This window comes from Dama dama, chromosome 12 (genome assembly GCF_033118175.1).
Source record: "Dama dama isolate Ldn47 chromosome 12, ASM3311817v1, whole genome shotgun sequence".
NCBI classification, from domain to species: Eukaryota; Metazoa; Chordata; class Mammalia; order Artiodactyla; family Cervidae; genus Dama; species Dama dama.
In genome coordinates, this window is record NC_083692.1 from 74,455,851 (window position 1) to 74,472,686 (window position 16,836).

Here is a 16,836-nt window from a genome sequence, read left to right on the forward strand (position 1 = left end):
TCCTAAGGCCTTCAATTTTCCTATGAAAGAGACATTAGCAAAAGAGGATGTTGCAGTCAGCTGATACTATAAGATAGCCTGGAGCTTCAAGTCCCTGCAATGTGCCTGGCTGACTCTCAGCACCACTTAGTCCCTCCTGTCAACTCACACACTACTCTGACTGGCAGTTTCCTCCTGTCAGCCCTTCTGGATACTTATGGTAGACAATAGCTCTCTGTGGAAATATCATGGAGTGAAAGAGAAACAGGAGGGCGTAATCTGTACCAGGGATGCCATGCACCCTCATTCATCCTGTTAAGAAATCACCCAAGTGGTAGTTTTGTTCCTGGTCTTTGAGAAGTCCTTCTGTAGCCACATATACATACACACACCCACACATACATACATATACATATATATATATGTATATATATATAAATAGTTTATTAAACATAAAGTCACTAACTCCCAGCATAAAAATGAAAACCCAAAATCCACTCTTTATTCCAATGTAAAGAAAGCTCTTACATAGCGGGGAATATTGCAAATTATCTAGTAAATCATGGTATTAGGTAGAATTTCAGACATTTTTTTCACTGAAGTATACTTTTTAAACTAAGTAATCAGAAAATCCTCCCTATAGCAATTGATTAGCAAATAAAGAGAACAAATATAAAAATATTCTTCAAATATTTTTATTGAAATATTCTTTTTCATCATTCTATTATTATTTAGTAAACAGAACCGTGAACTTCCAGATGTCCAAGATGGTTTTAGAAAAGGCAGAGGAACCAGAGATTAAATTGCCAAATCCGCTGGATCATCAAAAAAGCAAGAGAGTTCCAGAAAAACATCTATTTCTGCTTTATTGACTATGCCAAAGCCTTGGACTGTGTGGATCACAATAAACTGTGGAAAATTCTGAAAGAGATGGAAATACCAGACCACCTGACCTATCTCTTGAGAAATCTGTATGTGGGTCAGGAAGCAAAAGTTAGAACTGGATATGGAACAACAGACTGGTTCCAGATAGGAAAAGGAGTACGTCAAGGCTGTATATTGTTACCCTGCTTGTCTAACTTGTATGCAGGGTACATCATGAGAAACACTGGACTGAATGAAGCAGAAGCTGGAATTAAGATTGCTGGGAGAAATATCAATAACCTCAGATATGCAGATGACACCACCCTTCTGGCAGAAAGTGAAGAACTAAAAAGCCTCTTGATGAAAGTGAAAGAGGACAGTGAAAGAGTTGGCTTAAAGCTCAACATTCAGAAAACTAAGATCATGGCATCTGGTCCCATCACTTCATGGCAGATAGATGGGGAAACAGTGGAAACAGTGGCTGATTTTATTTTTCTGGGCTCCAAAATCACTGCATATGGTGACTGCAGCCATGAAATTAAAAGACACTTACTCCTTGGAAATTTATGACTAACCTAGACATTATATCAAAAAGCAGAGACATCACTTTGTCAACAAAGGTCCGTCCAGTCAAGCTATGGTTTTTCCATTAGTCATGTATGGATGTGAGAGTTGGACTATAAAGAAAGCTGAGTGCCAAAGAATTGGTGTTTTTGAGCTGTGGTTTTGGAGAAGACTCTTGAGAGTCCCTTGGACTGCGAGGAGATCCAACCAGTCCATCCTAAAGGAGATCAGTCCTGAGTATTCATTGGAAGGACTGATTGAAGCTGAAACTTCAATACCTCGGCCACTGGATGCAAAGAACTGACTCATTGGAAAAGACACTGATGCTAGGAAAGATTGAAGGCAAGAGGAGAAGGGGACGACAGAAGATGAGATGGTTGGATGGCATCACTGACTCAATGGACATGAGTTTGGGTAAACTCCAGGAGTTGGTGATGGACAGGGAGGCCTGGCATGCTGCAGTCCATGGGGTCACAAAGAGTCAGAAACGACTGAGCGACTGAATTGATCTGAACTGAACTGAACTGAAGCAGAATAAATTCCTTTTCACAGGCATAAAAAGTTGCAAAGAGCCTTGTGTCATAGGTCTGTTGTAGTTGTTGTTTAGTCGCTGTCATGTCCGACCCTTTGTGACCCTGAAGCCCACCAGCATCCTCTGTCTATGGGATTTCCCAGGCAAGAATACTGGAGCGGGTTGCCATTTCCTTCTCCAAGGGATCTTCCTGACCCAGGGATCAAATCCACATCTCCTGCTTGGCAGGCAGATTTTTACCACTGAGCCACCTAGATGATCTTAAATATAAATGTTCTGGTGAATCTTTTATAGGGATCTCCTAGGTCTCGAGATCCTATGCAGGTATAAATGAAATAAAGCAGATAGTTCATCTGACTGTGTTAATACTCTTCCTGGGGAGAAAAAATATGAACTTAAACTTGATTAAACTTTCCAGTTTTTTGGTTAATTACACTTTTTTTAAATGATCTTGGACAGGGTATTATTTAACAAATTTGAGTTCATTAGTAAAAACAAAGTTGAATAATATTACTTACTTTTCAAAGCACTTCTGGGCAGAGCAATAATAACCATGAGTACCTCAAGGGCAGGAACCAGGTAGGTGGGGGCTTTAAACCACCGCTCATTTCTTTCTCTTTTCCTTTAGAGTTCAGAGCTCTTAAACATTGTGAATAATGAAGGAACAATCTTATCAATTCCCTCCCAATAATTCAGCTAAAAGAAAAACTCTAGGTGAAATGGAATGCCTCTTCTAAAGAAGTCTCTACAGCAGAATATTGAGAGTTTCCCTCACTCCAACACCCTTAGACTTCCTTTCCTTTACACATAAACTTCATTAAGGCTTATGTTCAATCAAATGAGTTGCTCAACTGCATTTCTAAAATTTGGCATGATGCACAACAAGGTTCCTGGGTGAACACTAATATGCAGGCTAGTTTGTGATGTTTTCAAGCTTTGTTAGGGACAAGACAAAAGGGATTCGCATTGCCTCGGAAGACTCTCTGGTGAGACCTCAGAAGGAACTTCTGGCCACCAGGAAATGTTATACCCTAGAGGAGTAGGACACAAATGGAGCTGTACTATCTTTTTTCATTTGATAAAAGCTTAAAAGGGAAATGAATAAAGGAAGACCACTTACAGGCAAAAGTCTAGAAGAGTTGATCTTTCAAGGTATCCCTTTGACACTAGTACTCAATTCCTATTATCATTTGTAGGCCAGTAAACACTACTGAGGTCCTTGCTTAACATTTAACAGTTGATAAAGTCACCTATGCCTCCCAGCTATAATCAAGAACAATGCATTATAATTTTTATACTGCCTTCTCTCTTATACCAAAGTCACCAAATTTGTTCTCATGCCTGTACTCAGGTACAGGATGAGTTAAGAGTGTGTTAAGAAAGAATATATTTTCTAAATCTCCTTTCCCTGTTCATTCTTTGACATGGCAGCAGGATGTCACATGTTTTTTTCTCAGCTTCTTCATGGCTGTCTTCATATCAGTGTTTCTGAGAGTATAAATGAGGGGGTTCAACATAGGTGTGATCACTGTGTAGAAGACAGAGAAAACCTTGTCCACAGAGAAGCTGCAGAAAGGCCTCAGGTAGATGAATACACACGGCCCAAAGATCAGACTGACCACGGTTAAGTGGGAGGCACAGGTGGAGAGTGCCCTGTTCTGGCCCTGGCGGAAGCGAGTTCTCAGGGTGACCAGGATGACAGCATAGGAGAAGAGCAAGGCTAAGAAACAGACAAGAGACAACAGACCACTGTTGGAGACCATCAGCACCTCTACTACATACGTGTCTGTGCAGGCCAGCTTGACAACCTGTGGGACGTCACAGTAGAAGTTGTCCAGTCTGTTGGGCCCACAGAAGGGCAGCTGAATGATCAGTGTGACCTGTGTGACAGAGTGGACAAAACCCCCACACCAACAGGCAAAAACCATCCGAAAGCAGAGCTGGCGGCTCATGACTGTCAGGTAGTGCAAAGGATTACATATGGCAACATACCTATCGTAGGCCATGGCTGTCAGCAGAAACATCTCACTGGCTCCCAGAAAGTGCAGGAAGTAGATCTGGGCCAGGCATCCTGAAAAAGAAATGATCTTGCCCTCCCATAGGAAATCTCCTAACATCTTGGGCACAGTAACACAGCTCAGGCATAGGTCAATGAAGGACAGGTGGCCCAAAAAATAGTACATAGGTGATTGGAGCAGGTGAGTATCAGCTCGCACTGTTACCACTATCAAGACGTTTCCCAGGACAATGGCCATGTAAAACAACAGAAATATTAAGAAGAGAAATAGCTGCAGCTCCAAGGATGATGATAGACCCAGAAGAACAAATTCTGTCACCTTAGAATCATTTTCTTTTTCCATCAGGTCAAGAATACCAAGTGACCTAAGAAAGAGGAATTAAATTAGAACAAGAGAGATTTAAGCTATACAAAAGGAAAAAAAAAAAGAGAGAGAGAGAGAGACAACTGAAATAATCCAAGAAATGGGAATTAGGATCTAGATGGGTTATATTAACGTTAGGTAGGCTTAGGACAGAATTGCCATGAATCCAGCTGTTGTTGTATTGTCGCTAAGCAGTGTCCAACTCCTTTGTGACCCCATGGACTGTAGCCTGCCAGGTTCCTCTGTCCATGGGATTTCCCAGTTGGCGAACCCACTGTAGTGGGTTAGCATTTCCTTCTTCAGGGGATCTTTCCACCCCAGGGATTGAGCCTGCATCTCCTACATTGTCAGAGGAATTCTTTACTGTTGAGCTTCCAGGGAAGCCCCCATGAATACAGTGCCTTCTGTTATGTAAATTTGATCCTATCTTATCTAAATCTTGTAGTCATCTTCCAAAATACTACAATCCCTAGAATTCCCTGATGCTGTGGGAATTTCATTGTTCTGTGAATGCTTCTAAGTGTATAAACCGAGAACAAGACTCAAATGATTTCTTAAATTTGAGATTGATAAATGTCAGTATGTAGAGAAAAAAAGAGTATGAACAACAGGAGGTATAAAAAGGATTTCAGAGTCAGAAAGAGGTGTCAGGGAGGAGACTGGAGATCCAAGAAACTTACATCATTGCATATCAGGAACTATGCAGTTTCAAAGAAAGAACACTTTACCCTGCTCTTCATTCCACCAGCCCCTTTTTCAATAGTCTTGGGCCAGCAAAATGAGAAATCCTCAGATGACCATCAAAGCTGCCCTGTCTGTGCCCTAATGGTGTTCTTATGAGTCAAGCCCTAATTGAGGGCTGGCTGTAAGGACTGGAGAGATCTCCTTTCCCTAGGGCTTTGTCTGTGTCTGAAGCTTTTATGGTCCTCATGCCAACATTCAGCCTAATAAGCCCTGGGATTCCCTAGGCTGCCACTGTTTGAGTTGTCTGCATGTCAGTTCTTGCTGGAAAGCTGACCTTGGGCTCTGAAGGTTCTGAAACAGTCAAACTTTATTGCACAACACAGCCCTCCCATTTACTTACTTTGTGTTGATTAATTTGATACTACATGTGCTACAAATTTTCCATATGTCAGTCTGTTATCTGGGTAAAACAATTCTCAGTGGTTTCCCAACCATGCTTCCTGGAGTGAGTTAGGCTGAATGATAAATGCCAAGTTACCATAGGAAACTGTACAAGCAGGAACACTTCCTTAAGGTGTTACAGAGCCTTAATACAACACAAGTCTCTTGATGATACTTCAAGTATCTTCTCTAACTGATGCCTATGTATGGATCTTATCCAGAAAACAAAGATGCTATCTTTAGTAACTGACTGTGTTGCTGTCAAAGTAAAATTTTTTATGTTATAAAACATAATTCTGATATGGCTGATTAATGTTGAGGTTTGACAGAAAACAACAAAATTCTGTAAAGCAATTATCCTTCAATTAAAAAATAAATTAAAAAAAAGTAATTCTGAAATAGATGAACACCTGTCAAAACTGTATTTAATTCTTTAATGAGGGATGGTAGGATGACAAAGCCAATTCCAAAGAGAATATAAATAATGACTTTATATAATCACAGCATAAAAAAGAACACTGAATTAAAATTTCTAAGGTATATATAAACCAGTTAATGCCCTAAAGGGAAACACAACCTTAACACTTAGGATTTTTTCACCCACACTAACAAGAAAATTAACACAGTTTAGTAGTTTTCTATTATATCTTACTATATAATTGTACAAATCTGAAATCCCAAGTAGTAAATACTAAGTTAAAATTACACCCTTCTAAAGTTAGATGAGCCTTAAGTAGGCTTGTTAAATAATATTTTAACATAACATTAAAAGGTCACACTTATACTCGAATTTCACTTTAGGATAAGAACAAGAAATAAAGCATACCAACAGGATAATATCAGACATTTCTCTTTTGCAAAAGGAGTTCTCATGGCAAACAGGTTTTTAGATTCTTTTCCCTCCCACTGCAAAGTGACAGTTCAAGGGAAAAGATGAGATACACACAGATAAGAGTAGGACCCACCTCGAGTTAGATTATTCAGGCATTGTAGGGGTCAACATCTCCCATCCAACTGCATCAGCGTAGCGTCCAGGATCCCTGAAAGAAACATACCCAGTCATTAGAATCATTGCTCTCCAGAATGACCAAATCTACGGCTTCATTGGCCTCATGTATAGCTTCTTAATAGGCCATTCATTATCTTCTTACTATAGATAAAAATTTCCAAATCAGTTTAATCCTAAGAATTACTTCCCATTAGCATAGATGACATTCCACCATTTTTAGGTTTTCAATGAACAGAGATAGAAGATTAATCCTAAATAATATTTATTTAGAAAAAATTATTGCAGTTACTTTGAACTAAGGTGAATAATTTACTTTCCTTCAAACCTCTAAATCTTTGTTTCATCTCAAGTTTTATCTTTTACCATTTTTATTTTATATATGTCCAGCATAACTAGCCATTTATGTTTTCAAACAAATTACTCTTCTTTGCTCTTAATAAGTAAAAACACATCTATTATCTTGCATATACATTTGCATTTCCTTGCCACTAATATATCTAGTAGAATTTCAACTACCTATATTACTTACACTTGTTAACAAAATGAACATAGGGGATTGATACCTGAGAATTTTTGTCATACACAAACATCTCAGCAGATTAGGAATAAGCACACATTTTATGAATTCCTACAGTCACAAAAATTCCTTTTTGTTTCTTAAAGAGGTGAAAATAAAAATGTACTTTAGCATGGTCTAAAGGTAGCTAAACACCCTATCAAACTGTTATCAAATAGCCATTCTATAATACATACAATACATAAAAATAGAAAAATCAGAACTAAGCATGCTTCTCACTCCAATTCTAGGGAACTGTATGTAGGGAAGGTTGCCTTGGTAATAAGTAGATGGGAAGAAAAAAAAGCCCTTGACAAGCTGGGGTTACAGAGAGGCCCTCACAAATGTGGCAGCCTTAGTTTACATATCAGGAATCTCAGACTTTGCTTTGCTTTCGTTTGAGGATATCCTCACAAGTAGGGTCCTCTGGTGCCTGACAGCCATAAGGCCAAACCCTGGGTGAGGAAGGGATTTTCCTCCTAGGTCACACAGAATCCACAAAAACATCTTTTTCAAGGGCAGTGAGCAGACAAAGCCAAAGACAACTGTATTACTTAAAAAAAATTTTTTTTTAATTGTAATACTTTTGTACTGCTCCAGTAATGCAACAAATTACCACCAACTCAGTGGCTTAAACAAATAAATTTATTATCTTTACAACTCTATAGGTCAAAAGTCTAACAAAGTCTTGCTGTGCTAAAAATCAGTGTTGGCAAGGCTATAATATCCTTTCTGGAGGCTTTGGCAAGAATCTTCAAAGCCTGCAACACTAAATCAAGCCTTGTCTCACTCCTACCATCTTTATGGTCCCTGAAACCATGAAAGGTTCAATGCTCTTAAGGGCACAAGGATATACCTTGAATGGGGCCACCTAGAAACTGAAAGCTTTCCCAGCTTAAACTCCTTATCTTAGTACACCAAAGTCCATTTCACCAGGTGAAGTAGCAGATTCACAGGTTTGGAATATATTAGTCTGAGGATTAGGCTTCTGACATCTTTAATGCTGTTATTTTTCTTATCACAATATACAGTAAAACAAAGAGTCACAAATTAGAGCCAACAAAAAGTTCAGACAGAAGAGACAGACACCCAGACCTCAGACACTGGGCTTATCACACATGGTTTATAAAAGAACTCTCAGATATAAATTGTTTAAAAATTATGTCTAAAGAAGTAAAACACAAAGTTTGGATATTTATTAGAGTTAGGAAGAGTACACCTCGCATGTTTCTCCACACTGCTTTTATTTAGTGTGTCTTTGTTTAACACCCATCCTCCATGGATGCTGTTCCTGCTGATGCAATTCTGATTTGGCAGTTTCCCTCCCAGAATATTCAAGATATAATTTCACATCCAGTTTTCACTGTAGATGTTGAAAAATCAACTCTCTACATAAGTCCTATTTCTGGGGATGTAATCAATCAATTTTTTTCTCTTGTTCCTTTTCAAGTAATATTTTTGTCTTTAGTTTTCTGTTGCTTACATATAACTCATATAAGTATGAATTTATTCTTTTTTAAACTGTTTGTAATTGATTGGGCTTGCTCTTTGAGACTATAGATTTTTAGGCTTGACCAAATCTATAAAAATTTTCAAGCACTTTGTCTCTAAATATTTGCTTCTGTCTGCCTCTCTCATCTTTTTCAGTAGTCAAACTAATATTGGACTTCTGCTTTAACTTCTCTTTCATTTTTCTCTTTTTGTCTATTCAGAATGCATTACTTATTCTTCTGATGTAGTCTCTAGTTAATATATTTTTTATCTGCTCTCCAATCTGCTGTTAAACTAGTCCATTAAATTTCTTAATTCCTGATCATCTTTAACTTTTCTCCAAAGAATATTTCCACATCCATTAATCAACATGTTGACACATCTACCTGAAGTTAGTGGGTAAAGATGTTAAATGACAGGGAAGTTTAAATCAATTGCCATGATAGAAGGCAAGAAGGTCTCTGTCCCCTTAAAAGGAAAAGTTATTAGGAAAGCAGATGTCTAGCCTTTTAAAAAATATGTTGACATTCTTTTTTTGCTTGTTTGTTTGGCAGCTTGACTTGAGGGATCTTAGTTCCCTGACCAGGAATTGAACACATGCCCTCAGCAGTGAAAGTGGATAGCGCTAACCCCTGAGCTTCCAGAGAATTCCCCTATGTTAACTTTCTTATCTCTCTTTTTCTGCCTTCTTAGGACTGAAAGAGGTGGATGCTAAAAAAAAAAAAAAAAAGCTGAACCTTAGCTTTTATGGAGAAGAGAAAAAGATATCTGTGTGTGCTCAGTCATTTCTGACTCTTTGCCACCCCATGAACTGTGACCCTCCAGGCTCCTCCATCCATAGGATTTCTCAGGCAAGAATACTTGAGTGGGTTGCCATTTCCTGCTCCAAGGGATCTTCCTGACCCAGGGATTGAACCCACATCTCCTGCATTGGCAGGTGAATTCTTTACCATTGAGCCTTAGCTTTTATGGAAAAGAGAAAACGATGCCTACTGGCTGCTAAATCCAATGCTAGGGAACAGTGGCTTCCCCCAGCAGCAAAAAGAGGGACTGTGTCGGCTAAAATGACTCTAAACATCATAGAAAACAAATCTACATGTCAAATGTTTCTGTCCACTAAGCAGAAGATACGTCCAATGAATTCCCAATTTGTGAAATAGAATGGACGTCTTTGCACACTTGATACTAATAAAAACATTTCTATCACAATGGAAAACCTCCCACCACAATGCACATGAAGTTTGAAACACTGGTCTTATTTCATCACAATTCGGAAAGAGTTTTATTTGGGACAGGGTAAAAACCAACAGTTGGCAACCTATGCCATGCCTAGCACAGAGGACATTAAGATGGAAAGAACTGATCCTAGACAAAATTGTCAAGTAGGGAAAGTGTGTCTTGGTCCATGTTCTCTCCGCTTTGTGTCCTCCATTCCTAATCAACATACACGTGTTGTAGTTCTGCCGCCTCAGACTGGCTCTTGATGCTCATGGCTCCCCACCTTGTACTATAATGACCTATAAATCCTTTAAACTTCTAAAATTTTTTGCTCAACCTTTCACTACCACATAGAAATGGACACTAATGGACTGTGTTACTATACCTGACTTTAGAGATTCTCTGAAAGGTCACTCAAGGAATTCCCTGGTGGTCCAGTGGATAGGACTTCACGTTCTCACTGCAAAGGGTTTGGGTTCAATCTCTGGTTGGGGAACTAAAATCCCACATGGCACACAGCATGACCAGAGATTTTTTTTTTTTTAATTAAGATATTTTAAAAAGGTCATTCACATCTGATTTTTCTATTTTTTCTGTCTTTTTCCATGACTGTATGTACTGCCTCATCTTGATTTACAAACAAAACCTACAAAAATAAGTATTTTGTGGTTTATCCAGGAATGATACAGAAAATATTCCTGTTATATTTTTGGTGAAAAAAATCAATTTTGTAAAGTTTATTTCAACCTAAATGAAATGTGAATTTTGTTTAAAAAAATAGATGGTCATTCAGATAGTGACTCTGAAAAAAATATGTAGGTAACACTTCAGGGAAGATATTTTTGGAATAGGCCTATTATATTGATCAAAAAAGATAATTTTTTTTTTGGTACACAAAAAAGTTAGAATAACATTGGGAATAATTTCAAGAATCTTAAGAGAAAAATCATCATACTATGATGTGTGCTAAGTTGCTTCAGTTGTGTTCAACTCTGTGACTCTACAGACTATAGCCTGCCAGGCTTCTCTGTCCACGGGATTCTCCAGGCAAGAATTCTGGAGTGGGTTGCCGTGCCCTCCTCCGGGGGATCTTCCTGACCCAGGGGTCAAACCCATCTCTTACGTCTCCTGAATTGGCAGGCGGGTTCTTTACCACTAGCGCCACCTGGTAAGGCCTCATACTATGATGGTACAGAGCTAATACCATTAGACCACTGATTCTGAAGGAAACAAAAAATAAACCATGATGGCACCACTAGAAACAAAGATCTCATATTCCTTAAGTTTTCTCCCCCGCCTTTTTTTTCCTCCTAAGAAAAACATTTTCCATTTTCTACATTTCTCTGGTGATCGATTATATGACTGTCACCTTTCCCTAGAGGAACTGTGGTCTTACAGAATAAAAAGATATTTCATAATTAACTTTGAGTTCAGAAGACACAACCGTACGCTCAGTTCACACAATTACTTATTTTTCCTAGTTGCTTTCTAAAAGGTATTTAATCACAGATGGTAAAGGCAGATACTGGCCTGAGAGACTAGCCTTCCCAAAGGACAACTTTTTAGAATATACAAAGACCCAAATTGTTGGAAATACTGACCAAAAATAGAGAATAGGATGCTCTCCAGAATTCCATTTTTTAAATTTATTTCTAATTAGAGAACAGTTGCTTTACAATGTTGTGTTGGTTCAGATCTCCTTTTTTTTTGTAGATTAAAAACTTTAAGTAGATGGTACTTCAATCCTCTCTTCCAAATTAAAAACTAGAAACCACTCCCAAAGTCTAACCATCATCCTCCAGACATCTCCCCTGACGAGAATCTTGGCAGTCACTGCCAAGTTAATTGTACAAAAGGAGGTTTGTTTCTCAGTGAAAGTTCTGGGAATCACAATTTGGAGACTGGAGCTGAGAAGCAAGGACACAGCTGACTCAGTTCCTCCTGAGCATAGCTCGCAGGTATGCAGAAATCACATAAGTCCCTATCTGCTCTTTTTTCCTCAAGAAATAACCCTACATTTGTTTCTTGGTGGTGGTGGTAGTATTCTTGATAAAAGATCTGAGGGCCAAAATCCAAATAGCTTCAATTCCCAGGCAAATCCATGATTTTTGTCATTAAAGGAAGTAAGTATAGATGAATCCTTTTTCTAGCTTTTTCACAACTCTAAGTGACAGTATGCTGTCTTTGAAAGCAAATAAAGAGTTGAGTTATGACTAGCAATTCATAGGAGATGATGTCAAACAGAATTAAAAGTATTGCTTCCCTGGTTCCACTTATAGGAGCTGTATCTACATATACTTACACTGTTTCAGAGAGAGAGAACCGAAGACAAACTACAATAATTACCATCCGCTTGGAAGTCCAGGTAGGTTAAGGAATTAGGAAAAGCAAATCACTTTGGGAATGTTTCACAAATTCTTTTTAAAACTAAAAGTATTAGCTCTATTTTGGTTTTACTTATATGTATATGTAATTGTATATCTACTGAGTAACCAAGTCTTGGGAAATCATAACAATGGTTTTATTTGATAAAGTAGATTCCATGATATCACTGCATTTAGAAAGAAGAGACAGAGACACAGATCTTGGCGAAACCAGTGCTAATGACTGCCAGGGAAATATTCAAAGTTCTTCCGAAGGAAGTATCAGACATCAGTGTGATTCATACCAATACCAGAGTGTCCCTCAGGAATAATAAAGTATTTCTTTCCCTTAAGTAAAGAAACCAAATTAAACTATTTTAGGTCTTTCTTTTTCCAAGTTTGCTATATATTTTCTTCAGTATATTGATCATCGGAAACCAGATGATTAAATATTTTGAAAAATCATCAACTCAATCTAGATCAGAATACCAACCCCAGTTTTTTCTTAAACACAATGCCTAGTCAATCTGTCTCACTGGCTGCTGCTTCCTCCGATTATATTTCCACATTTCCAAGGTCTTCATGGAGTTTTTTTCTTCCAATAATACTTTCAGAGAAATTTGATTGAAAGAATCAACTGCCTTCAGGTAACCATAAGAAGAGAAAAAAGCAGAGTTAGTCAAAGGAAATATGGGTTTAAAAATGCAGCATTACTGAATAATTTAGTTTTGAGTGGAAAGAGTACCAGGGCTGCATATACCCACCCAAGGACCTTGGCCATGTATTTCCACACAGCCTGCATTTCTGGAGTGTGACATCAGCTGATGATGAGCGTACTCAGCTGCACAGGACATCCAGCCTTCTTGGAAGTCCATTTGGACAGTCCCTGCTGTTGTTCTCAAATGTCTTCTCAGTACTTCTGTATGTCCTCTTAATACTCTCATGGTCATAGTAAAGCCCTTTCCTTTCTCTCTGTGGACAAATAAGAGAAAGAAGGGACTTCAGTAAGATCCAAGGGGACCAGTGCACATGAATTTTTGAGGTAGCTGGGTCAATTTTGGGACCTCACTTGGGTGACCCAGCTATCCCTGTTTCCCTGGGGCTGAGGGTTTCCTGAGTTACAAGACTTTCAGTGTTAAAGTGAATTCAATCCCAGGCAAACAGGCACATTGGGTACTCTAGTCTCATACCATATTGATCCATCATCTCCTCTTTTTGCCATATCCTTGCACTTCTCTGCCCCCTATTTCCTCCTTCAAGATCCAATGGTATGGTTCTTTCCTTGCATAAGTGAAATGATTAAGGCTTCCAAGTGGAAAGTTATCTGAATTAAAATTCAAATGGGGGCAGAAATCATGATTTATTCATTTAATTAGCAATTGCAATGTACATATAGCCTAAAAAATAAAGTGAAAGTTGCTCAGTCGTGTGCAACTCTTTGTGACCCCAGTCCATTGTATTCTTCAGGCCAGAATACTGGAGTGGACTGCCTTTCCCTTCTCCAGGGGATCTTCCCAACCCAGGGATTGAACCCAGGTCTCCTGCATTGCAGACAGATTCTTTACCAGCTGATGTATTACATACCAAAAAAAGATGAGAGATGATTAGCACTTGGCCTCTGTCCTCAGAGGTTTACAGTCTAGTAGGTATATTAAGACATGCAAAAAAAAAAAAAAATGATGCAAAGTATAAAGTACAAATTGTTTAGTGTAGAAAAATGCTGTAATTTTTAGAATGTTTTCTCATTCCTTCTGGAAAACATTTTAGAATGTTTTTTCAATCCTTAAAAAATAATGAGTCATTTCTTTAATGTTGATTCAGGAAATATGTTAGCATGTGTATGAAGTGAACTGAACTGTGCTAGGAATTCATAATATGGAGATGAAAAACACATCTCTGCCTTCATGAAGCTCAGACTGGTAAAGAGAAAAATAACCAGTTACAAGAAGGCATAGTATAAGTTTACATACACAAATGTCAGATGCTATGGCAAAAACAAAGAATTAGTATATGATGGTGAAGTCCAGCAATATTTCATGAAGGTGGCAATTAGTAAACGGTGTAAATTGCAAGTACAAGTTATTCGATCAAAGGAAAAAAGTAAATAAATAGTAAAAAGATGGAGAAAGAGAAAGGAAGGGATCCAGAAGGGATGAGCAAGAAAGAAGGAAGGAAGGAAAGAGGGAGGGTTAGAGGGATGGGTGGAGGGAAGAAAGGGAGGGGAGAGAGAGAGGGAGGTAGAAGGGAAGGTGTCCGTGGGTGCTAAGTCCCTTCAGTCGTGTCCGACTCTTTTCTACCCTATGGACTGTAGTCTGCCAGGCTCCTCCGTCCATGGGATTCTCCAGGCAAAAATACCAGAGTGGGTTGCCATGCCTCCCTTCAGGGGATCTCCCCTACGCAGGGATCAGCCCCCCTCACGTCTTCTCACGTCCTCTGCGTTGGCCGGCGGGTTCTTTAGCACTTGCTCCCCCTGCGGGAAGCCCAAAAGGAGGAGCGACAGCTATCTCAAGTAGGAAGCATGTCATTGACAGAAATGTGATTCTTCTTTTCTTATCTGGGACGTAGGACTCAAGAGGTGAGGTTAAATAAGTAAATAAAGATCAAATTGTGAAGGGCCTTGTATGTTATGCTCAGGTGTTTAGATTTGGCTTCACAATAATAATGTTTCATTGCAGCACAGCTTACAGACTAAATGAACATCTCCGAATCAGCATCCCGTTCTGAATCAGTGCGTGAATTCATCCTTCTGGGTTTCCCCTGCAGCAGGGAGATTCAGGTCATTCTGTTTATGTTCTTCTCCATCATCTACCTCCTGACTCTCATGGGAAACGGAGCCATTATCTGTGCTGTGTGTTGGGACCAGCATCTCCACACCCCCATGTACATCCTGCTGGGGAACTTTGCATTCCTGGAGATCTGGTATGTCAACTCCACTGTTCCAAACACACTGATCAACTTCCTCTCAGACAGCAAGGCCATCTCTTTCACTGGTTGCTTCCTTCAGTTATATTTTTTCTTTTCCATGGGCTCCACTGAGTGTTTCTTTCTCTCAGCAATGTCGTTTGATCGGTACTTTGCCATCTGCCATCCTCTGCATTATGCCACAGTTATGACTGGTAGACGTTGTTTCAGCCTAGTGATTGCTTGTTGGGTATGTGGCTTTCTCTGGTATCTGGTGCCTGTTATTCTCATTTCCCAACTGCCTTTCTGTGGTCCTAATGCAATTGACCACTTTGTATGTGACTCAGGCCCATTGCTGACCCTTTCGTGTGCTCCTGCTCCCATGTCCAAGCTCACCAGCTACACTCTAAGCTCCCTCATCATCCTCCTTAGCTTCCTTTTCATTCTCATCTCGTATGCCCTGGTTCTACTTGCTGTTCTTCGGTTGCCCTCAGCATCCAGTCGGCAGAAGGCCTTTTCTACCTGTGGGTCCCATTTGGCTGTGGTGCTGCTATTCTACGGGACCATTATGGTGATGCATGTGAGCCCTGGATCCAGCCACTTTACCTCGTTGCCGAAAATCATGACCTTGTTCTATGCCATGGTGACTCCACTCATCAACCCTTTGATTTACAGTCTTAGGAATAAGGATATGAAAAAAGCTCTCAGGAAAGTTCTGGAAAAGTTTAAAATTTCTTTAAAAGTCTTTGGCAGCAGGCACAGGAGGAATGTGGGATAATCTGGTTTAGTGTGATGTGGGTAAAATGGCCATCCTTGAACTTTCACACATTTGTACCATCATCCACTCAGTAAATAGTAATTGAATGCCTCTTCCATGTTAGGCCCTGCACTTGGCACTGTATTGTGAATGTAATTATGAAGATAAATCAGAAACAATCTCTTCCTCAAATTGCACTCTAATGGTGCAGACACATAAGAAAATAATTAATATAAAATGCAATAAATATTCGAACCAATATGTGTACAATATATGAAACACAAGGAAAAAACAACTATTTTGCCTGGGGTCGTGGTCAGTCAGGATTAGTGTTTGGGAAAACTTCAGTCAGCATCATATCAGACATGTATATTTTGTGATGAGGCTGGGGAAAGCCTTGTGTTCTGTTTAACTTCTATCTAGATTTCTTTTTTTTTCATTTTTTATTATTATATTTTAAATTTTCATAAAAAATAGTTGACTCACAATGTTGTGTCAGTTTGAGGTATACAGTGAGACAGTTACACATATACGTATATCCACTCTGTTTTTTATTCTTTTCTCATATAGGCTATTACAGAGTAGGGTTCCCTGTGCTATACACCAAGTTCTTACTAGTTATGTTTTATATACAGTAGTGTGGATATGTCAGTTCCAATCTCCCAATTTATCCCTCCCCCTCCTTATCCCCTGTCAACCATAAGTTTGCTTTCTACATTTGTGACTCTACTTCTGTTTCATAAATAAGTTCATTTAGACCCTTGTTTTTTTAGATTCCACATATAAGCAATATCATATGATATTTGTTTTCCTGTATCCAACTTACTTTACTCAATATGACAATCTCTACGTCCATACATGTTACTGCAAATGGCATCATTTGATCTTTTTTATGGCTGAGTAATATTCCCTTGTATATATGTACTGCATCTTTTTTATCTCGTCCCCTGTTGATGGACCTTTATGATTGCTTCCATGTCTTGGCAATTATAAATAGTGCTGCAATGAACATTGGCGTGCATGTGTCTTTTCAGTTTATGATTTTCTCCAGGTATATGCCAGGAGTGGGATTTTTGCATCATACGGTAGTTCTTAG

General features: G+C 38.9%; 2 protein-coding genes across 2 annotated transcripts; one reads left to right on the forward strand and one right to left on the reverse strand.

Moving 5' to 3' along the window:
* Positions 1-3,313: 3,313 nt before the first annotated feature.
* On the reverse strand, positions 3,314-4,314 carry LOC133066883 (olfactory receptor 4Q3-like). The gene is given in 2 exon segments (XM_061158273.1): positions 3,314-3,390; positions 3,393-4,314. Coding segments are annotated over 2 exon segments (984 nt in total). The 5' UTR covers positions 4,300-4,314.
* Positions 4,315-14,774: 10,460 nt separating this feature from the next.
* LOC133066884 (olfactory receptor 11G2-like) lies at positions 14,775-15,761 on the forward strand. Its single transcript, XM_061158274.1, has one exon. It carries the CDS (start codon positions 14,775-14,777, stop codon positions 15,759-15,761), a length of 987 nt encoding a protein of 328 aa, XP_061014257.1.
* The last annotated feature ends 1,075 nt before the right edge of the window (positions 15,762-16,836 follow it).

What these genes read in the sequence shown, in the direction of transcription:
- LOC133066884 (XM_061158274.1), top strand. Translation starts at nt 14,775, where the DNA reads ATGAACATCTCCGAATCAGCATCCCGTTCTGAATCAGTGCGTGAATTC.